Source organism: Kogia breviceps, chromosome 1 (assembly GCF_026419965.1).
Source record: "Kogia breviceps isolate mKogBre1 chromosome 1, mKogBre1 haplotype 1, whole genome shotgun sequence".
Classification (NCBI taxonomy): domain Eukaryota; kingdom Metazoa; phylum Chordata; class Mammalia; order Artiodactyla; family Physeteridae; genus Kogia; species Kogia breviceps.
In genome coordinates, this window is record NC_081310.1 from 56,276,912 (window position 1) to 56,301,655 (window position 24,744).

At 37.5% G+C, this 24,744-nt stretch overlaps 1 protein-coding gene across 6 annotated transcripts in view; it reads left to right on the top strand.

The window, feature by feature from the left end:
• Positions 1-24,744, top strand: part of POU2F1 (POU class 2 homeobox 1) — a 180,635-nt gene that overhangs the window by 153,787 nt on the left and 2,104 nt on the right. For all 6 annotated transcript variants that reach the window (XM_059044654.2, XM_059044575.2, XM_067031937.1 and 3 more), the window contains 6 exons: positions 811-952; positions 2,466-2,611; positions 3,899-4,078; positions 5,528-5,633; positions 22,381-22,726; positions 23,497-23,585. In XM_059044654.2, coding sequence (XP_058900637.1) covers positions 811-952; positions 2,466-2,611; positions 3,899-4,078; positions 5,528-5,633; positions 22,381-22,726; positions 23,497-23,585 — 1,009 coding nt within the window. The remainder of the gene's footprint in view (positions 1-810; positions 953-2,465; positions 2,612-3,898; positions 4,079-5,527; positions 5,634-22,380; positions 22,727-23,496; positions 23,586-24,744) is intronic.

Here is a 24,744-nt window from a genome sequence, read left to right on the forward strand (position 1 = left end):
AAGAGAGATTCAGCTGGAGGAAAAGAACTCTATACATTTCAAAGATTATAGGCTTATAGAGAAAGATATTTTTTGTAATATATTCAGGGGATCATTGTTCTATTGCTGTAAGGTTACCAAGTTTCCAGTGCCCATAAAGGTTTGACTAAATGGGTCAAACCTCTCTACTGTGAATTTCTATCTCTATAATGGTTACAAAAGTAGTCTTTTTAGAATACCTGGTTTTTGTAACAAACTTTGAAATCCAAACTAAGGGTGGAAAGGAGATTTTTTTCACTGCTTCCAGAAATGCTTTACAGGAAAAAAATAAAAGAAAGAGGCATTATTTCTAAATTTTAAAGTGATTTATGGGAAGTTTGGTTAGTTCAGAAATACCTAAGGTTATCCAGACAGTTACATCTATTAACCCTGTAGGTGATACAGGTTAACTGATTTTTAAAGATTACTTAGATCACTTTGGTTGCATCGATTAAGGGACTTGGTAGAATATCAGCACTACCTTTTGAGAGTTAGTAGAAACACTTGATATCTCAATTATTACATAAGGTAGCAAGAAGAGATTCAAGATGGAGAGAATATGGAACAGTTTTGAATGTTGTCACAGTCAAGACCTAACTAACAGAGTCCTCACTGGAATACTGTGCTCAGCTTAGGAATGGATATTTTTGTAGGACCCAGTAAATGGAATGATTGTTGATTCTTTGTCTAGGACAGTTATTGGAGCAGCACCCTCGAGTGAAGACCACAACATTAGATGAATCTTTTCTCCCTCTCTTTCTCTCCCCTCTCCTGTTCTGTATTACTCTGCAGGGCGATGTTGGGCTCGCTATGGGTAAACTGTATGGAAATGACTTCAGCCAAACTACCATCTCTCGTTTTGAAGCCTTGAACCTCAGCTTTAAGAACATGTGCAAGTTAAAGCCACTTTTGGAGAAGTGGCTAAATGATGCAGGTGGGTGAATGTATAAAACATTTCCTCATTGTTCATTGAAATTGTATAGGAGGGATTGTTGTATTAATTGGTGTTTATATTTCTTATTATATTATTGGTACTACAGAACCTTAAAGCTCACAATCTTTGGAGGATCAATATAAATTATGACTACATAAATCAGAGAGCTAATTCATATAATCAGCAATAACTTTTAGCTTTGGAATATTTCTTGTATTTGAGCCCAGGGTGAGAGACAGTTGAAGGAAGTTGAAGAGGGGACCTAGAGAATATTAAATTTAGTGAATAAGTCAAAGACAAATACTATATGATGTCACTTATATGTGGAATCTAAAAGATAATACAAATGAGTCTATATTCATTTAGAAACAGACTCAGACATAGAAAACAAACTTACGGTTACCAAAATGGGAGAGGGAGGGAGGGACATATTAGGAGTATGAGTTTAATAAATGCAAACTACTAGTATACATAAAATAGATAAGCAACAAGGATCTGCTGTATTGCACAGGGAATTATATTCAGTATCTTATAATAGCCTATAATGGAATATAATCTGAAAAAATATATGTAACTGAATCACTTTGCTGTATACCTGAAACTAACACAATATTGTAAATCAACTATACTTCAATTTTTAAAAAATGACCACCAATTTTATACATAAATTGAGCTGTTAGTTTTAACTTCTGTGTTTTGTACTGAAGTTTCCCCTTGGAAATTTTGAATTTTGAGTCACGGAATCATAGACTATGAGAGCTGTAAGAAACCATAGAGATCCCCTAGACCACGGTTCTCATTGTAGATGTGAACAAAATTCAGGTCTTTGGAAAAGACAAACCTGTAACTCACAACCTTGGACAGTCTGATTTTATAGTTCTGGGTATGGCCTCAGCATCTGTAATCTTCCTGAGTTCCACAGGTGAGAACCACTGGTCTGCCCCCTCCATCTCATTTTATATAGAGGGTGGAAAGAAACTCAGAGATTTCTGTGACATGCTCAGGGTCATTAAACTGTTAAATGACAGAACCTTGTTTAAACTTTAAATAGTTTAGAAATGTTTCATTATTTGTTTGGTTTGGGGGGAAGGGGAGGAATACCAGTGAAATAAAATGAGAGGTCATTTGCAAGATAAATGTTAAACATTTGATAATTTCCAAAAAGCTTTCTTCCTTTTATCCCTAGAGTTAATAAATAAATAAGCAAACAAAACAAAAACATAAGAGCAGAACTCAGAAGAGGTAGAGCTGAGAGTAAGGATAGGAATAGTAAACTTCTGCTTTCTCAGAAACAAATCAAAGAATAGCAATGACAGTATAGTCAACCATCCTGAGACAAAGAAAGCCAGTAAGAACAGCAGAAAGATCTATGGTAGTGAACAATATTTTAATGTAGGTTATGAAAGCCTAAAATACTTTGGTCAGTTTTATTGTTGTTGTTAATACATGCATGCATTGTGTGCATGTATCATGATCAACTGATTTGATTTACATGTTTTCTTCTTTCTTACAGAGAACCTCTCATCTGATTCGGCTCTCTCCAGCCCAAGTGCCCTGAATTCTCCAGGGATGGGAATTGAGGGCTTGAACCGTAGGAGGAAGAAACGCACCAGCATAGAGACCAACATCCGTGTGGCCTTAGAGAAGAGTTTCCTGGAGGTTAGTGAGGATTTTACTTTTCATATACATGGGATTGTCTGTATAATACTATTGTTAAGTGCCATAGACCAGAGGTCCCCAGAGGTCCCTGGTTCCCTGGTTCTCTGTCAGGAACCGGGCCACACAGCAGGAGGTGAGTGGCGGGCGAGTGAGCGAAGCTTCACCTGCCGCTCCCCATTGTTTGCGTTACCACCTGAGCCATCCACACACACACACACACACACACCTTCCACCCCAGTCCGTGGAGAGATTGTCTTCCATGAAACTGGTCCCTGGTGCCATAAAGGTTGGGGATCGCTGCCGTAGACCATAAAATATGGACTTATAAGCATCAGCCCTAATGGATGCTTATAAACATATTGGAGACAATGAGACCAAGTAACTTACTGAACATAAGGAAACAAAACCAGAGTTCTTCAGGGTTCAGGAGAGACCAGGCTTAGAGATCCAGGTGAGCACTCAAAAGTGAGTGAGGCAGGCAGCAGCTGTAGGATACATAGGAATTCCACAGGTAGGGAGAGGTGGGGGGAAAGCGCTTCAAGCAGAGGCATCCAGAGAGAAAAGCCATGACATGTATCGGGGAAACACAAGTAGTTTGGTTTGGCTAAACTGTAGTGTTTGGAACCAGAACACTGAAGGCCTTGATGAGCTATAGAGTTCAAGTTATTTCAACAGGTCTTTGGCGTGGTTTTTTTTGTTGTTGTTTGTTTGTTTTTCTGGTACCAGGGAATATCACAATCAAAGCTTCCAACAAAATTTTGACTTCTCTAATTCAGAAAAGCCTTGAGCACCATGGAAGGAGCACTGAAACAGGAGTCTTATCTGGTCTGCCACTTACGAACTGTGTAATTGGTCAAGTTACGTGGTTTCCTAAGCTGAAGTCCCTTTATCTGTAAAATAACTGCCTTTCCTGCCCCACAGGCTTATGGCCTGCCTCACATAGTCCAAGTGAGATTATGTGCATGAAGCACTGGGGAAGTTCTTAAATTCTCACTAATAAATAAGGTATTGGTTTCATTCACGATTAATTGCCCTTAAAATAAAAAATATATAAATATTCAAGAATAACTTCTTCTAAGTTAATATGACTACATTTAATAAATACATGTTCATTAGAATGTCTGTCTATAGAAGTTCTTTGTTAAAAGTGGAATAATATGGCCTTGTATATCCCAATTTCATTCTCTTATTGTTCCTCCCCCCCATTTGTTTATTCATTTAATGACATGGTTATGTCAGTAGTTCAAAAAGGTTTTCCAAAAGGTGATTTTTTTTTTCCCTCTTCAGAATCAAAAGCCTACCTCGGAAGAGATCACCATGATTGCTGATCAACTTAATATGGAAAAGGAGGTGATACGTGTTTGGTTTTGTAACCGCCGCCAGAAAGAAAAAAGAATCAACCCACCGAGCAGTGGTGGGACCAGCAGCTCACCTATCAAAGCAATTTTCCCCAGCCCGACCTCACTGGTAAGGATGAAAAATAGGGAGGCATGCTCAAGGGTTAATTTTTACAATTTTACAGATACCCTATCAAATGAATTTATTTCATTATAGGAATTTATTGTATATATTCATGTTGAATAAAGATATATAAATTTATATTTTAAATGTTACAAAAGTAATTAAATGTCTTGTCGTTATTAACGCAAGAACTTACTGATCTTTCTTTTTTAAAGCAAACAGTTTTAATCCTTTCCCGTTTCTCTGCAGTTCCATTATTCTTTTCTCTGATGTAGTTTATTAGGTTACTCTGTAACCGGGAGTAAATTTGCGGCTAATTCCAGTTATCTAAAAAAATCTTTAGTTGCACTTTATTCATGTTGGGTTCTAAAGCTCAATTTATTAAACTTACACATAGATGATTAAGTGACAATAAATTCCCAAATAACCTTTAGCTCTGAACTTGTATAACAGTTGTCTCAGATTTTCACAAACATGTGGGCCTTTTATTTATAACTTCACTGAGCAACCTCTGCTGTTAACATTAGAATAGTATTCCTAGACTGAAGGGACATGTAGTGGTCATGTGACTCCCTTGATCTTTAGGACAACTGTAAATGTGATGGCCACATTTCCAACCAGGATTCCAAAGATGGGAATATTGTTGAGTTTGCATTTCTGATACTTTCTTGTTAATTTATTTTTAATTTATTTGAATATTATTCTATACCAGCAGGCTTTTCAAACTAAGGTCATCATTAATAGCACTTACTAGTTTGTTAAGTGAAGGCTATGGTTGTTAAATGATGAGGCTTTAATCATAAAGTTCATGAGATAGTAGTTATGAAAAAGATAGTCATTAGGTACAGTTTTGTTTTATTTAGGTGACTATTTTGTGTTTTGGATTTATTTGTTCTAGAATAAGGAGGGAAGGATAGAAGGAAGGCAGTGTTTCTTACAAAAATGTAGAAATATTTATCTTATTTCAGAAAGAAACTGTCAGTTTTTAAATATTTGTTTTACATTCTTTCCTTAATATCATTTCATTAAAAACAAAACCAAGACAGTCTTGTCCCCACATAGTTGAAAATAGAAGCAATACAAGAACCCCAGATCCCATGATCCCCTTGAATAGTTTTCTTGTTTAGATTAAGTTTATAACTGATATAATATTTCTGTCTTGCTCAACACTATTGAAATATGGAAATTTGTTTTTATTAATTTCTTTTTAAAACTTGGGCAAAGCCATTAGTAACATCAGTGAAACCATCTATTCAAAAGGAACCTTTCAACATAAGCCAGTTTTCTCAATTCCAAGATCAAAGAGTAATTAATAAAATCACTTCCTTTTAGGCCCTTTTATTTTATTCTCTTGTATCTGGAATTTTAAAAATTTTATAGGAAAAATGAATCTACAGTATGGACTTAAATTTTGATTTTTAAATGCTTCTTCATATTTTCACTTCTGACCTCTAGGTGGCAACCACGCCAAGCCTTGTGACAAGCAGCGCAGCAACTACCCTCACAGTCAATCCAGTCCTTCCTTTAACCAGTGCTGCAGTAACTAATCTCTCTGTTACAGGTAAGCAGCAGCCAGGCTGTGCAGCTATTAGGCAAATGATAGGCCCATGCCAAGTTTCTGTGAGAATCTGCCATTAAATTGTAAATTAAGATTTTAACTAAAAATATGTATTGCTTTTTTAAAAGAAGTTATATATGAAAACCTGAACTCTAAAAAAAAATCAGGAATAATACATTTTTCCAGAAAGAATACTTTCACATAAAGATTTTCTTATCTTTTTTCTTTCCCACATTAGTCTGTCTTCTACATTGCTTCCTGAGTTACCTTTTTTTTTTTTTTTTTTTTTTTTGGGGCCACACTGCATGGCATGCAGGATCTTAGTTCCCCATCCAGGGATTGAACTCACACCCCCTGCAGTGGAAGCATGGAGTCTTAACCACTGGACCACCAGGGAAGTCCCAGAGTTACTTTTTTTCAATTAACTCCTCCTCTCCTTAAAACCATTTAGTAGCTGCAGCTTTTTGCAATCAGGAAAATGTCCAAATTTATCATGAATTCATAAACTATATCCAGCCTGGACCTTATCTTTCACTAGTCTTTTCTCCATCCCATCCTCAACACACAAGAGGATTTCTCCTACCTTTGTAAACATGCCCATAGCGTAAAATGTTGTCCATCCCAGCCTCCACTTCTTTCTGTTAGTGATGAAACTACTGCATCTTAGATATTAATTCTTCTTGGATATACTCTTTAGCTTCTTCAGGAAACTATTTGTTTCCACCTGCCTATATTATAAACAATTATATTTTATACTTCTCTCTTTTCCAATACACCTTGTACTTCTCAAAAGATCTGAATATTCCTTTTGAAATATCAGTGCTTGGCACATTCACAATAAAATGAATAAATAAATGTATTCCCTTTATGTGGCACATTTTCCAAATACATCTAAAATAAATTAGTGTTGTCATCAGAAGTTTTCTAGTGATACATAAAGCAGAAGATGTTCTGTAATTATTCACCAGGTTGATATATGCTAGTAAATCATTGGATAGATTTGTGATCTTTCATAATCAAGCTTAAATTTAACCTAGAGTTGGGGAATTTGTTTTTTTTTCACTCATATTTTAAGTGACCTAACCATGATGTAAAAATTGAATAAATGGCTTATATAGTTATTAAATTTCTAAGTTACTAGAAAATTTCATAATATTGTTTGTTTATTCAGAATAGTACTTTTGACCTCTTTTGGGTCTTTGACCTCTTTGAAACTTTGGTGAAAGCTATAAACTTTTCCCCTCACAAAGTAGACTTACCCACAATTTTTAGTAAGATTACAAGGAGGTTTATAAATCACAAACCTCATCAGTCCCCATGTTACCAAGCCCTGCCATTTCTGGATGCCTTAGAGGCAAATTAAAAACCTCTGTTCAAGAGTGTATAGTAGGGCTTCCCTGGTGGCGCAGTGGTTGGGAGTCCGCCTGCCGATGCAGGGGACACGGGTTCGTGCCCCGGTCCGGGAGGATCCCGCGTGCCGCGGGGCGGCTGGGCCCGTGGGCCATGGCCGCTGGGCCTGCGCGTCCGGAGCCTGTGCTTCGCAACGGGAGAGGCCACAACAGTGAGAGGCCCGCATATCACAAAAAAAAAAAAAAAAAAAGAGTGTATAGTATTCAGCACCTCAGCTTAAAAAGCAAACTGATGGTGATTGGTTGCCACTGTGTTGGGCACCAGGAACATGAAATTCCTGTTTCTGATGAACTTACTGTCTACCCTGACTGCCACTGGTTGGTAAATTGTGTACTTTACCTTCCAAACAAATTATAAGTCATATTACATTAGGTTTAAAGATACCCATCTTTTGCCAAAAAAAAATTCCTAATGGTCCAGGCATTAAGAACCGTAGCTTTGCAGATTTCTTTAAAAATGGCACAAATCTGAGGCAGAAGGTAATTTTAAGAAGATATACATGCTCAGAACTAACTAAAATTGTTTTTATTTTTTGGTGATCTTAACTGCCTAATCAAATTTTCTTAAACTCAATTACTTGGCCCATTTATTTAGATTTAATTATGACAGTTTTCTGAAATGTTAGTAACTTTTGGAATGAAATTTTTCTTTAATCATTAAAATATTTAACATAGGAAATTCAAATAGGAAAGACACAATCACCATGAGTACTATTTTTATTTTGTCTTTATATCTGTTTTTATATGTACATAGATGTACAATTCTAATAGTATTTATAGTGTATCTTTTTTTTAGCTTAACATCTAATAATAAGTATCTTCCTCTGTTATTACAGTTTTTACTTTTCTACTCTTGCCCTTATATCAAATGATTGTACTGTAATTTCATAACCATTTCCATATGTTACCATCATGGGTAAGTTCAACCGAGGGTGACCAACTCTTCCAGTTTGAGCCCTGCAAATATTACATCCCAGGAAACCTCTCAATCTCTAAGCCACGTAACTGGTCTTGCTTGTTCGCTATTGTATTCCTCATGTCCAGCACACTACCTAGAGTGTAAGATACCCAGTAATTATTAAATGAATGAAGTTATCACTGTTATAAATAATGCTATAATGAACACCTTCGTACATATAGCTTTTTCTTAAATTTTTTATTTTAACGTAATTTCAGACTTACAGAAAAGTTATAAGAATAGTTCAGAGAAATCCTAAATCTCTTCCTCACATTCTCCAAATATTAAAATCTTACTATGTTTGCTTTCTCCTTTTTCTCTTTGTGTTTCTGTATGTGATTTTTTTCTGAACTGTTATAAGAGCAAGTTACAGATATGCCCTTTTCCCCGAATACTTTACTGTCAATTTTTTAATAAACAAGAAATATAGGGGAAAAGGAAAAGTTCATCCTTACAGTTGAAAGCCAACTAATAAATGTGGAAGAAATGATGGAATTATATGAGAATCAGAATAATAACAAGTCCAGGCTATCTGTATCATTATGGACTCAGAAATCATTCTGTATTCAGTAGGTTAGAATCCTACTATCACTTTTTATTGTAATATTCAGATTGTCCTAGATTTAGCCAATGGGAACTATTTCAGGGTGGCTCCTGTGCCCTTTTGACATGTCCCTAGCATTCTTTGAGTGCTTCCTTATTTTTTAGCACACAAGATGTTCAGCTTCATCTTAAAGTTTCTCTGCCTCTGGCCTAGAATCGGCCTCCTTAAAATCCATGAGTTCAGGGCTTCCCTGGTGGCGCAGTGGTTGAGAGTCCGCCTGCCGATGCAAGGGGCGCGAGTTCGTGCCCCGATTCTGGAGGATCCCGCATGCTGCGGAGCAGCTGGGCCTGCACGTCCGGGATCCTGTGCTCCACGGCGGGAGGGGCCACAGCAGTGAGAGGCCAGCGTAACACACAAAAAAATAAATCCATGAGTTCATATTGATATCTCCAATTCCAATCCAATATCCTATAGTTTGTTCTTTTCTATCCCAACCTCTTTCCATATTTTAACAACCTTCTCCGTGACAATGAGTAACCTGGCTCCCATTATCAACAATAACAAGTTACTTAATTGCTCAATTCTATAGTGAAAAGAAAGTGTTTTCAATATTGCTAACCCATGCCTCTGAAAAGAAAAGACCTTTGTTTCTAGTATTTTGTAATTATAGACTATGCTTCAGGAATAACCTTGTGGATATGTATTTTTGTACTGTTGGAAATGTGTCTTGAGGGTAAATTTCAAGAAGTAGAATTGCTGGGTCAGAAGGTACACACCTATGTGTTGTTGGATACTGTTGTTTTGTTGGATACTATCAAATTGCCTTCCAAAAGGAATGTACTTATTTTCATTCCCACTAACAATACATGAGAGGGCCAGTTTCCCTGTAACCTCCGCAACAGAATGTTACACTTTTAATTTTTACCAACCTGATATGTTAGAAATTGTATCTCAGTGTACTTTAAATTTCAGTTTTCTAACTGTGTGAAGTTGAACATCATTTCATATACTTAAAGGCTATTTTTCATCTTTTATAATGGTGAAATAGGTTTTGTTTCACCTTGATTGATAAATATTGCATAGACTAGAAATTCCAGCTGAGGGAAGTGGTAAGAGCAGACATTGTTGTCTTCTTTCCAAGCATATTAGTTTTCTGTTGGTGTATAACAAATTACCACAAACTTAGTGGCCTAAACCAATACTCATTTACTATCCCACAGTTCTGTAGGTTGGAAGTTCAGGCATGGGTTAGAGCTGGGTCCTCTGCTCAAGGACTTACCAGGCTGAAATCAAGATGTTGGCTGGGGCTGTGACCTCATATGACACCCAAGATCTTCCAAGTTCATTAGTTGGCAGAATTCTGTTCCTTGTGGTTATAGGACTGAAGTCCCCATTTTTTTTTGCTGGCTGTCAGCTAGATCACTCTCAGCTCCTACAGGCTAACCCCAAGTCCTAGCCTCATGACCTTCTCACAACGTGGCAGCTTCTTCAAAGGCAACATGAGAATCTCTCTCCAGTCAGCTGCTATGGAGGGTCTTATGCAATATAAGGTAGTCAGTCCTCTCACCTATGTCATATGATATAACCCAATTAAAGGAGTGGCTACCACATCTCCTGTCATATTCACAGATCTGCCTATACTCAAGTGAAGGGGATTATACATCTGGATTTTGATGTATAATAAAACTCTTCCTTTAAAGAGTTTTTGAGTTTGCTTTGGCAGGCAGATAGGTTACTACAGATCAGCTTGATCCTTTCAAGGCTTATTTTTTAAGCTTTATTAGATTGGCCCTCGAGTAGCCTTCACTAGTTTAAGGTGTGACCCTTCTGGGGTCTCTAATGAATGCCCAGATATTCAATAGTCTCTACTCTTTGTGTAGTTGGAACTGGACTATCTCCCTGTCCTGCATGAATTCCAAGGATCATTCAGTTTACAGCCTCCCTCCCTGGACTCATGGGGTTTCCCTGTGCATGTGCAATTTAGTATTCAACCAAAGATTCTAGGAAACCCCATGCACATTTCTAGAGTTCTTTCTGTATAGTTTCTTCCTTTCCAGTGCTATCTCCTGCAAATTCCAGCCATTTCAGCATCCAGCGACGGTCTTTGTCTCCTCAAATCATTGAAATTGCTGTGTTCTACTTTTCCTCTTCTGGTGCAGCAGTTTAGAAAGTGCTTCCAAATAAAGTCCAGGTGATTATAAGGCTCACATCATTTGTTTCCCTTTCTTCAGGGATCACAACCCTGTGCTGCCTATTTTCTCATATCTAAAACATTTTCTCATATATTTCTCTATTCTTGTTATAGTGTAAGTTACCCTTTGACCATTTACTCTTATGGTCAAAGGCAGAAGTCTCTAAAAATGTTAAATTAGTGATCAGAGTTTCTCCTTGGAATCCCTATGATTGCTTATTTTAACTTCTTTTCACTGTGTTCCTGAGTTAGATCCAATATTTCTGAGAGCCTATGTCTCCCTCTACCTTTGATTCCTTTTTGTTTTGCCTGGTGCACACTCTCAAGTAATTTTTTTTCTTTATTTGGAAAGCTTATATGAGAGGGAAAATTTCCAAGTACATGCATAACTGAAAAGTATTTTGCCCTCACAGTATTTGTAGTTTGTACAGTAATAGAATTTTAGGTACAAAATTACTTTTCCTTTGAACTTAGAAGGTATTGCTCTGTGGTATTTTAGCATCCAGTGTTGCCAATGAAAAGTCTGATTTCAGTCTAACTCCGATTTGTTGATCATTTGCTTTTCCCTCTGTAAACTTTAAGGATCTTTTTATCCTTTGAGTTCTGAAATTTCACTAGAAGGTATCAAGGCATGAGCCTTTTAAATTTGTCCTCCTTGGCCTTCAGTGGGCATTTTCAATTTGAATTAATGTCTTTCTTTAACTCTGATAATTTGTCTTTCTTCCTTATTTCTGGAACATATTTTAAACAGACTTTAAACTCTCTAAATTGATCCTATATATCTCTTTTATCTTGTGTTTTTCATTTTTTAACTTTTTATACTTCCTTCTTGGAAATATATCCTGAATTTTATCTTAACTGTTCCCGTGTTCTCATTTTCTATTGTTGTCATTTGTATGTTTTTCTAAAATCATATTTTAATTTCTAAGAATGTTTCTTTGTTCTAATTCCACCTTTATATAGCAATCTATTTTTAATTTGTAGTTACAGTACAAATTAGAATTGTATTTAAGTTGCTTCTTCTGGCCTCAATTCTGCTTGCATTTTGTTCCATTTCTTTTGTGCTGTGGATTTTTTCATTGTCTGGTAATTTTTGTTTGTTTAGTCATACCGATGAATGCAAGGCCTTAGTACTTAATATCAGTATCTTGTAAGGTTTTTTCTGCCCTTGTGTAGCTTCTATTACTCAGCATCCTTTCCCCTGATTGGAAGGGAGCTGTGAGCTGTGAACGTGGGGAGAGAACTGCCAGACTTTGCTCAGGGCCTGTGGGTGGAAAGCAGACAGGCAGACCATGCTCTACCCTCACACCTTCCTCAAATGAGAGGGATGCCAGTGCTTACACTAAAGTTCTTAACCTTCCATACTCAGATTTTTATTTTCTTTGAAGAGTAGTAGGTGACCTTAGTTAATGCTTAGATGATAAGTCTGGTGTGGGTAGGAAAAGTCCCACTGACAGAGCTGGTGTGTGAACAGTCTGGTCACCCTCTTCTCTGCCCTTGTTTCCTACTCCTGCCTCAGTATTGACAACGCAGAGCTTGAAATCCCCTCAGGGCTCCATTGGGGTAAATAATTCCCACCTCTATCGTAGTCTTCTACTGTGCCCTTCTGGACTATGGTTGGTTTCTCTACCACCCAATTTTAACCTCTTTCTCATTTCTGCAAATATATCAAATTCTCAAGTTCTCTGAAATCTCACTCCCAGAGCTCTCACTCCCGTTTTTATTACTTTACCATCTCTTGGGATAACGTTTTAGAAATGAAGGAATAAACATACCCTTAGTCTGCCCTCTTCTAAGAGAAATGTTGTGTGATTGCCATGGTCATTTTTATATTCCCAGTATCTATCATAGTGCTTGGTACATAATAGGTCCTTGGTAAACTTTTCCCTTTTTAAATTTTTTTAAATCTTTTTTTATTATAGTTGATTTACAATGTTGTGCCAGTCTGCTGTACAGCAAAGGGACTCAGTTATACCCATAGAGACATGCTTTCTTTATATTCTTTTTCATTATGGTTTATCACAGGATATTCAATATAGTTCCTGTGCTCTACATTAGGACATTGTTGTTTATCCATCCTAAATGTAATAGTTTGCATCTACCAACCCCAAACTCCCAGTCCATCCCTCTCCCTTCCTCCCTCCCCCTCAGCAACCACAAGTCTGTTCTCTGTATCTATGAGTCAGTTTCTGTTTTGTAGATAGGTTCATTTGTGCCAAATTTTAGATTCCACATGTAAGTGATATCATATGGTATTTGTCTTTCTCTTTCTGACTTATTTCACTTAGTATGGTAATTTCTAGTTGCATCCATGTTGCTGCAATGGCGTTATTTCATTCTTTTTTATGGCTGAGTAGTATTCTATTGTATATATGTACCACATCTTCTTTATCCAGTCATCTGTCAATGGACATTTAGGTTGTTTCCATGTTTTAGCTATTGTGAACAGTGCTGCTATCTATGAACATAGGGGTGCATGTATCTTTTTTTTTTTTTTTTTTTTGGCTACGTTGTGTCCTTGTTGCTGCACGCAGGCCCTCTAGTTGCAGTGAGCAGGGGCCACTCCTCATTGTGGTGCGCAGGCTTCTCTTGTTGTGGAGCATAGGCTCTAGGTGTGCGGGCCTCAGCATTTGTGGAATGCGGGCTCAGTAGTTCATGGCTCTAGAGCGCAGGCTCAGCAGCCGTGGCACACAGGCTTAGTTGCTTCGCGGCATGTGGGATCCTCCCCGACCTGGGCTCGAACCCATGTCCCTGCATTGGCAGGCGGACTTCCAACCACTGCGCCACCAGGGAAGCCTATGTATCTTTTTGAATTATAGTTTTCTCTAGGTATATTCCCAGGAGTGGATTGCTGGATCATATGGTATTTTAGTTTTCTGAGGAACCTCTGTACTGTTTTCCATAGCGGCTGTACCTGGTAAACTTTTCTACAATAGAAAATGAATGATCATGACTGTACTGTTCCAGAAAGATATGTATTCTTCTGTGTCTTAAGAACTTGTAAAAATTCCACAGCCCTTAATAATCTCAACTAAACAAGCTCTGCCTCCAATTTTTTTTCCAAAGTAGTGTTTCATAATGAGCTGTATGCAATCCCATAACCATTATCAGTCTCTCCCCATTCACTTCTCCCCCTACTCTGTCTCTATGAATTTACCTGTCTCAGACATTTCATATAAATGGAATCATGTTATATATGACCCTCTGTGTCTGGCTTCTTCCATTTAGCATATTTCCAAGGTTTATCCATGTTGCAGAATATATTGGAACTTTATTCCTTTTAATAGTTGAGTGATATTTCATTCCATGGATATACCATACTTTGTTTATTATTCCAGAGTTGATGGACATTTGAGTTGCTTCCAGTTTGGGGCCATTTTGAATACTGTTGCTATGAGTGTGCATGTATCAATACAAGTGGGGTTTTTTTGTATCTTTATTGGAATATAATTGCTTTACAATGGTGTGCTAGTTTCTGCTGTACAACAAAGTGAATCAGCTATACATATACATATATCCCCATATCCCCTCCCTCTTGAGCCTCCCTCCCACCCTCCCTATCCCACCCCTCATCACAAAGCTCAATACAAGTTTTTATGTGGTTATATGTTTTCAGTTCTCTTGGGTATATATTTAAGAATGGAATTGATACCTCATGCAGCATTCTGGAATATTATGAACAAGTTTTTGCCCCCCCCCAAAATTAGGCAACTTAGGTGAAATGGACAAATTCTGAGACTCAAATTACCAAGACTGACTCAAAAAGAAATAGAGGGCTTCCCTGGTGGCGCAGTGGTTGGGGGTCCGCCTGCCGATGCAGGGGACACGGGTTTGTGCCCTGGTCCGGGAGGATCCCACGTGCCGCGGAGCGGCTGGGCCCGTGAGCCATGGCCGCTGGGCCTGCGCGTCCGGAGCCTGTGCTCCGCAGCGGGAGAGGCCACAGCAGTGAGAGGCCCGCATACCGCAAAAAAAAAAAAAAAAAAAAAAAAAGAAATAGAAAACCTTTAAAAGACCTAAAACAAGTAAAGTAAGGGAATCAAAAAGAAATGCCTGGACTCAGAGGGCTTTAGCAGTGAACTCTTATCAGATATTTCACAAAGAAATAAGAATTAACCTTTAGCAGTCTCTTCCAGAAGATAGAGGAGGAGGAACAACTCATTGTATGAAGTCAATATTACCTTGATTTTAAAGCCAGACAAAGTTATCACAAGAAAAAGATTATAAACCCATATCCCTCATAAAAATGTACACAAAAATCCTCAACAAAATCTTAGCAAATCAAATCCAGCAGCATATAAAAAAGATTATACATTATGACCAAGGGGTTATCCCAGGAATGTAAAGTTGATTTAATAACTGAACATAAATTAATGTAGTATACCATAGTAATAGAAGAAAGGACCAAAACCTCATGATCATCTCACTAGATATAGAAAAAGCATTTGACAAAATCCAACACCCATTTGTGATAAAAACCTGGAATAGAAGGGGCCTTCCTAACCTGATAAAGAGCATCTACTAAAAAACCTACAGGTAACAGCGTACTAAAAGGAGAAAGACTGAATGCTTTCCCCCCGAAGATTGGGAATAAAGCAAGAATGTTTGCTGTAGCAGACTTCTAATTAGCATTGTAGTAGAGGTTATAGTCAGCTTAATAATGGAAAAAAACTTTAAACATCCAGTTTGGAAGGGGAGAAGTTAAAACTGTCTTTGTTTTCATTATCCTATATGTATAAAATTCTCAAGGAATTCACACATCAAAAAGCCTACTAGAACTAGTAATGAATTCAGTGTTGTTGCAAGATACAAAATAAATATACTCTCTCAATGAACTCTCCAGAAAAATGAATGGAGAGATATTCCATTTGTAAATTATATATCTGATAAAGGAATTATATCTAGAACATATAAAGAATTCTTAAAATTCAATAGTAAGAATACAGGCAACTTAGTATTGTAAAGGGACAAAAGATTTTAATATACATTATACCGAAGAAGATATAGGAATGACTAATAAGCACATGAAAAGATGTTCAACATTATTGCTCAGCAGAGTGCTGTTACTGTATAGCTACAGAGATGACTACTGCAGAATCTTGTTTTAATCCTAAAGAACAATCATTACATTGTTCAAACAGACAGAAGCTTATACTATAAAATGTTGTACATTCATAGTAATTTTAAATTAGCTTTACGTTCTAAGAAGCTGTCCTACATGGGACCTTGGTAGATTTTTCATGTGTAACATATTATAAATTTATCTTTTGAATATAATAAATGTTTTCATATAAAAAAATAAAAATAAAATCATAATGAGATACTACTTCATACTCACTAGAATGGCTATAATCAAGAAGACCAAAAATAATAAGTCTTTGCAAGTATGTGGAGAAACTGAAACCTTCATGCATCGCTGGTGGGAATGTAAAATGATACAGCCACTTTGGAAGATACTTCGGCATTGTCTTTAAACTTTAAACATAAAATTACCATACTACCCGACATTTCCCCCAAGAGAAATGAAAACATTTCCACAAAAACTTTTACACAAATGATCATAACAGAATTATTCATAATAATCAAAAACTGGAGAGACTTCCCTGGTGGTGCAGTGGTTAAGAATCCGCCTGCCAATGCAGGGGACACGGGTTCGAGCCCTGGTCCAGGAAGATCCCACATGCCATGGAGCAACTAAGCCCATGAGCCACAACTACTGAGCCCATGTACCGCGAAGCCCGCGCACCTAGAGACATTGCTCCACAACAAGAGAAGCCACTGCAATGAGAAGCCTGTGCACTGCAACAAAGAGTAGCCCCCGCTCGCCGCAACTAGAGAAAGCCCGAGCAATGAAGACCCAATACAGGCAAAAATAAATAATAATTATTATTATTTTTTTGAGGTACGTGGGCCTCTCCCATTACAGAGCACAGGCTCAGCGGCCATGGCTCATGGGCCCAGCTGCTCCACGGCATGTGGGACCCTCCCGGACTGGGGCACGAACCCGTGTCCCTTCATCGGCAGACTGTCAACCACTGCGCCACCAGGGAAGCCCTTAACTAATTTTTTTTTTATAAAAACAAAAAACTGGAAACAAGCCATTGCCCATCAGTTGATGAATGAATTAAACACCATGTGGTCTATCCATGTAATGTAACACTTTTAAGCCGGAAGGAAGTATTGGTTCATGCTACAACATGGATAAACCTTGAAAGCAGTATGCTAACTGAAGAAAGCTAGATGCAAAAGACTACAAATTGTATGATTCCTTTTGACATGTCTGGGAAAGGTAAATCTACTGATACAAAAAGCAGGTGACTGGAGGCTATAGGTGGGAACAGGTGTGACTGCAAATAGGCACAAGGAATCTTTTTTTAGTCATAAACTAGATTGGGGTGGTGGCTGTACCACTCTGTCAATATATTAAAAATCATTGAAGTTTACACTTAAATTGGGTGAATTTTATGGCCTATAGATTGTACCTTACTAAATCTATTTTTTTAAAAGGATGAGGTGGGTGCTCACTTTGGCAGCACGTATACTAAAATTGGAACGATACAGAGAAAGGGATTAGCAGATACAAGCTACTATATGTAAGATAGATAAACAACAAGGATTTACTGTCTAGCCCAGGGAACTATGTTCAATATCTTGTAATAAACTATAATGGAAACGAATCTGGAAAAGAATATATACATATACACACACATACAACTAAATCAATTTGCTGTATACCTGAAACTAACACAGTACTGTAAATCAACTATACTTCAATAATTTTTCAATTAAAAAGGATGAGGTGGGGGGCTTCCCTGGTGGCGCAGTGGTTGAGAATCCACCTGCCGATGCAGGGGACACAGGTTCGTGCCCCGGTCCGGGAAGATCCCACATGCCACGGAGCGGCTGGGCCCGTGAGCCATGGCCGCTGAGCCTGCGCGTCAGAGCCTGAGGTCCGCAACGGGAGAGGCCACAACAGTGGGAGGCCCACGTACCACAAAGAAAAAAAAAAAAAGGATGAGGTAGGAAACGAGGTTGTGCCACACACTATGTATTCTTGCTGAGGACGCTAAAGCTCAGCAGGCATCACTTCCTTGATCAATGTTGCCCAAGTAATTAAGTTGCCAAGAATATAAATAAAAGATGTATATTGATTAAGAGGTGATTCACTGGGAGAATTCATTTGAAGATCCCATTATTATACTCTAGTGCTCATATGACATTCATATTGAAGACACCTAGAATGTGGTTTGAGGATAACAACCAGAAAGAGCTACTTTGAATGGTTTCTGGAGCCATCATCTCTTAGCCTAGGGTAAATTCACTGATGAAATTATTGGGATTTTCTTTGTATATATGCGGGATTTTAAGAAAGTAATACCGAATGGTCTGAAAACGGCAGTGGAGAGTGAAGAAAAGGCTACTTTAAGCCTTTGACCTCAAGTTCATTTCAGAAGTTTGAAAAGAAAGTAGTGCCCCTAAGTGAAATCAGGTTAGATAAGCTGAAAAATTGTTCAAGAAAAGATTGAAATTATATTGAAATTTACTAGCAGTAGAAGAGAAATGAGAGAAGATATATACCTTTCTATAGAACAGGGGGCGGGCCTTAGGAAAAGAGTGTCAAAGTGAAAAAGTATGTATGAATCTGCCAAACATAGGACCCAACACAGCATCAATAGCTCAGTGATGTAAATTGGTCTGATAGATTTAGAACTGAATAATGAAACTGTGATTAATAATATCCACAAAGATGTAATTGTACTTTGGAACAGCAGCAGTAAAGAGGGAATCATCTTATTTATATTTTTGAGAGGGACAGAAAAAGGAGTAAATCCTCCCTTTTCACTTAACAGTAAGAAAGATATGTTTACCTGATTAATTCAGAGACCACATAACCCTTTTGTGTAGCATGATAGGAGGTGGGAAAAGTAGAGTCAGTACTGAAATAGATGGTGTCTAATTTTCTCCCAGCTCTGCAATATGTGAAAGAAACATTTCCTTAACAGTTAAAATGAGAGTTGAATTCTAGGTGTTCTTAGTATAGACCAGAAGAAGGCTTCAAAGCAGATTTTAAAAGAACAAAACTGCCTGAATTTTTCATATGGCTATTATGAGAGAAGAGAATCTTCTACAGCTTAGCGTTAGATTTTATCACAAAGAAAGTTCTTTTACATAGATCTTTTTTCCAATATGTTTATAGGTTTGAAATACTTATTTTGATTGGTCTAGTTCTTCTTTCATCTCTGAAGTCTTTTATACCTCATAGAAGTATTACATTGAAAATTTATAGATGTTTTTGGTCTTTTTCAGTTCTCTATCCTGAGAAAATACCACTTAGGTTCTGCTATACACATATATGTGGTTGATCGTATCCTAGAACATAGTGACTTTTGCTAAATGAAGTTCCAACTAGTTTAGGCCGCTGGTTTTTTTTGTATGTAGCATTTACTGATTACTGAAGTAAGAAGGCCTGTTCTATACTTTGATGATGTTAGATAGCATCAAAATTACAGCTCAGTGGGAATAGTTGGCATCTTCTATATCTATCCTATGCCTTATCAGTTATTTCTGCTTTAGGCAAAGGGACTTGATATTCTTTAAGTAACACTAGGCCTAACTTCTAGAGATATTTTAGACCTGTGCTATACAATATGGTAAGCACTAGCCTCATGGCTTTTATGCATGTAAGATGTGGCTAGTTCAAATTGAGATTTGCTTTTCAAAGCTTAGTATGAAACAAACTCATTAAATTTTTAAAATAATGATTTTATGTTGAAATGTATTTGGGATATTCTGGGTTAAATAGGGCATAATATTAAAACTAATTTCACCTGTTTCTTTTTACTATTTTCACTGGGACTACTAGAAAATTTAATTACATATATACTGTATTTCTGTTGGACGATATTGATCTATAATAGTAAATCATTTCAGTGAATGTGTTTTAACTGTCAGTGATATTTTTAATGGCAGTTAGTTATTTGTATTCAAATATTTGTTCTCCTTATAACAAAAAGAAATTTTGGCATTTTGATTTTTTTTTAGGCCTCTCAACAATTTTCTACATCTTCATTTTTTCATACTAACTTTTATGAGAATCATAATATCATTGTATGTTGTTGTTTCCTCAAATAAGAAAATGTTGGGAATTCTCTGGTGGTCCAGTGGTTAGGACTTGGTGCTTTCACTGCTGGGGCCCCGGGTTTGATCCCTGATTGGGGAACTAAGATCCCACAAGGTGCATGGCATGGCCAAAAAAAAAAAGAAGAAGAAGAAAATGTTTACCACAATAGACTTTTTTCATTACCCAATAGCCACTTAAATTTTTTAATGCAGAGAAGGCATCTGACCCTCAGAATGGGAGAAAATATTTGCAAACAAATCAACGGACAAAGGATTAATCTCCAAAATATATAAACAGCTCGTGCAGCTCAATATTAAAAAAACAAACAACCCAATCCAAAAATGGGCAGAAGACCTAAATAGACATTTCTCCAAAGAAGACATGCAGATGGCCAAGAAGCACATGAAAAGCTGCTCAACATCACTAATTATTAAAGAAATGCAAATCAAAACTACAATGAGGTATCACCTCACACCAGTTAGAATGGGCTTCATCAGAACATCTACAAACAACAAATGCTGGAGAGGGTGTGGAGAAAAGGGACCCCTCTTGCACTGTTGGTGGGAATGTAAATTGATACAGCCACTATGGAGAACAGTATGAAGGTTCCTTAAAAAACTAAAAATAGAATTACCATATGATCCAGCAATCCCACTACTGGGCATATACCCAGAGAAAACCATAATTCAAAAAGACACATGCACCCCAATGTTCATTGCAGCACTATTTACAAAAGCCAGGTCATGGAAGCAACCTAAATGCCCATTGACAGACGAATGGATAAAGAAGATGTGGTACATACATACAAAGGAATATCACTCAGCCATAAAAAGGAACGAAATTGAGTCATTTGTTGAGACGTGGATGGATCTAGAGACTGTCATACAGAGTGAAGTAAGTCAGAAAGAGAAAAACAAATATCATATATTAATGCATATATGTGGAACCTAGAAAAATGGTACAGATGAACCGGTTTGCAGGGCAGAAATTGAGACACAGATGTAGAGAACAAATGTATGGACACCAAGGGGTAAAGCCGCGGGGGAGTGGGGGTGGTGGTGTGATGAATTGGGAGATTGGGATTGACATGTACACACTGATGTGTATAAAATTGATGACTAATAAGAACCTGCTGTATAAAAAAAATAGAGGAAACCTGTTTATTAGGTTTATAGACATGTGTGCAATTAAAAAAAAGACAACACTACTGTTACCTTGGGGGAAAAAAAAAGACTATACATTTTCCTGTAAGCACAGGTTTAGTCACATCCAAATTTTGGTATGTAATATTTCTATTATCATTCAGTTCAAATTGTTTTCTGACTCCAATTGTGATTTGTTTTGGGGGGGTTACTTAGAAGTAGTGTATTTCATAACTTCTAGTTACTTTTTTGTTACTGATTTGTAGCTTAACTACAAGTCAATTAACACACTTTGTATAATTTTAATACTTTGAAATTTGTTAAAATTTGCCTTATAGCACAATATGGTCAGTTTTTAAAATGTGCCAAGTGTGCTTGAAAATAATTTGTAATTTAAAGTTTTGGAGTACAGTGACTATATATCTGTGTGTTGGATCAAATTTGCTGCTCATGTTATTTAAGTTTTTTATATCCTTACTAATTTTTTTTTGGGGGGGGTCTACTGGTTCTGAAAGAGGTATCCTCTATCAGTGAATGACAGCAGTATGTTAAATCTCCTATTATGATCGTGAATTTGTCTATTTTTTCCTTGTAGCTCTGTTGCTCTATATAATTTGAAGCTAAGTGCATACAAATTTAAAACTTCCTGGTAAATTGGTCTTGTTGATATGAAGTGCCCTTGTTTATTTCTAGTAATGCTTTTGCTTTCAAGTCTACTGTATCTGTTATTATATAATTTCCTTTTGGTTTATATTTGCACAGTATATCTTTTCCAATTCTTTTACTTTCAACCTTTTTGTACCATTATGTTTTGTTTTTTTAATAAATTTTTTAAAATTAAAAAAAAGGCATCTGGACATATGCCTTTAGTTATTTTCGTACTGTTTCTGTGCATGTTATTGATACTTATTTGAGAAAAATGTGTAACTTTTAGTTTTTCTTGATTTCATTGCTTTGTTTTGATTTTTCTATAGAGACTACTAAGGAGATTTCTGAATGAAAATGCTTTTCAGAAGCTTGGATTTTTTTTGCTTGTACATTTCTTCCCCAGAGCAGTTGTGTTCTGTAGTTAGAGCTTCTGTGATTTTTTGTGTTTTTAATTTTTAATAGGAAATTGGAAATGGAGAGCTGTGTTCCCCGTTTGTTTTATGGTTACTTTATTGCTCTTGCCTCTTAAAGTAGGGTTCATGGCTTTGGTTCTTAAAATGTTTGGTTTTGTGGTTAATTTCTCTAGAAACACTAAACTCGGTTCATAAAAAAGGACACGTTTAGAGGTTACTGGATGGTAAATTAATTATTCAGTTGATTCTAGAGTATGGTTGAATAAAGCAGCCATTCTTCCAAAAACATTTACAGAAGGTCACTTTCTAATATGATTCCCTTTTCAGGCACTACAGACACCACCTCCAACAACACTGCAGCCGTGATTTCCACAGCGCCTCCGGCTTCCTCAGCAGTCACTTCCCCTTCTCTGAGTCCCTCCCCCTCTGCCTCAGCCTCCACCTCCGAGGCATCCAGTGCCAGTGAGACCAGCACAACACACACCACCTCCACTCCTTTGTCCTCTCCTCTTGGGACCAGCCAGGTGATGGTGACAGCATCAGGGTTGCAGACAGCAGCAGCTGCTGCCCTCCAAGGAGCTGCACAGTTGCCAGCAAATGCTAGTCTTGCTGCCATGGCTGCGGCTGCAGGACTAAACCCAGGCCTGATGGCACCCTCACAGTTTGCAGCTGGGTAAGGTGCTTTCTCGTCTTGTTTACATCTGAAAAACAGTTAGGAGGTCATCCCTGGAGTTACTTATAGGGAATACATTTTCATCACTATCTTAAATACAAAAAAAGACAAAAGACAAAAACAAAAAATCCTTTAAAGCTATAATCTCTTTGAAATGGGTTGCTCTATAGTAGTAGCACAAGGATTTTGATTATGGTTGGAATTAAGTTTCTTAACACTCTGGAAGGACAGTAGTCATACCTTTATTTCTAGATGAAGATACAGAACACCAGGCCACTGATTATACCTGAGTGATGGGACCAGGAAGCAAGCCCAGGATTCCTGACTCTTATTCTTCTGCTTTCTCCATTAAGCTCTGAACTGTCTGCTTTCTAATTCTCAAGCATAAATAAGAGATACAGTAATAGGATTCCCAATTTTATATTATCATCAAACAAATAAGAATTACTTTGTAAATATATTCCTTTCTCTGGCATTTTTTTCCTTTTGTTTTGGAAGAAAGGAGAATGAAGTAATTCAAAGAGTCAAAATGACTGCAAGTTTTACATTTTGTGTGGACCATAACCTTGTTTTGCTTTGTACAAGTGAGAATCAAGGAAAGCAGTAACTTGGAAGTACTAACCAAACCATGTAAGAGTGTAAAGAGAATAACATATTTCCATATACTTCCCCAGTTGTATTTTCCTTTTTCTTATCCATTTGGGTATGTTGTCAAACTGACACACAGGCGTCTACATTGTAATAAAGTGACTGCTCTTTTGGACTTTCAGAGGTGCCTTACTCAGTCTCAATCCAGGGACCCTGGGTGGTGCTCTCAGCCCAGCTCTGATGAGCAACAGTACACTGGCAACTATTCAAGGTCAGTAGAATTTTTTTCCTTACTTAGCCTTTTTTTTTTTTTTTTTTTTTAATGGAGGAAGTCTGCTTTGCTAGAGGTGAAAGTGACGGGAAGAGATAGTTGAATTGATAATGCTGACTAACCTGAGGACCAAGAATGTGTCCTTGTAAACAGCTTTGTAAGAGAAATGTAGGTGTCGGTCTGTAAGAACAGGAAATATACTTAGTTTGGTGTATTAAGAAACCAGGACTGGGACTTCCCTGGCAGGTCAGCGGTTAAGACTCTGAGCTTCCACTATAGGGGGCGCGGGGGGTCCTATCCCTGGTCGGGGAACTAAGATCTCACATGCCACATGGTGTGGCCAAAAATAAGAAAGAAAGAAACCGGAACTTTAATGCTGATATTTATCTTCTTATGTAAATACACTTGGAGGCAGAATTTCCTCCTACATTTATCTAAATAGTCATCCAAGACCCATCCCCAGGCAAACTTGACCAGGAAAAATTCTCCAGTCCCCACCCCTGCCCCTAAGAGAGCCGTATACAAGAAGGCCCTATAACGGATTAACGTTGGAGCACATCATGCAGACTTCGAGTACTTTTAATTCTTGTTAGGTTCTGCCCTTTGTATATCCCCATCATTATAGAGCATATATTCTCTTAGACTTTAATGTCTCTTTTCCAAGCCTAGATGGGTCCCTTTTGGCCTTAGCATGCTCTCCAGTCTAAAATGAGTGTAGGGCTTCCCTGGTGGCGCAGTGGTTGAGAATCCGCCTGCCGATGCAGGAGACACGGGTTCGTGCCCTGGTCCGGGAAGATCCCACATGCCGCGGAGCGGCTGGGCCCGTGAGCCATGGCCGCTGAGCCTGCGCGTCCGGAGCCTGTGCTCCGCAACGGGAGAGGCCACAACAGTGAGAGGCCCGCATACCGCAAAAAAATAAAAAATAAAAAAAAATAAAAAAAAAATAAAATGAGTGTAAATCCACTCATTCTATGTATTGAAGGGTTTGATTTGTTTAACGTCTGAGCTTTGTGTTTGAAGATGCTTGCTGTTAAGTGATTCAAGGAAACACTTTGAGATATCACTATATTAATGTGAGAAATTTTTCTTAAAATAATTTGGGCTTAAATGAGAGTTCTTGGGACCAAAAAATAAGCTGTTAGCGAACTTCAATTAAGAT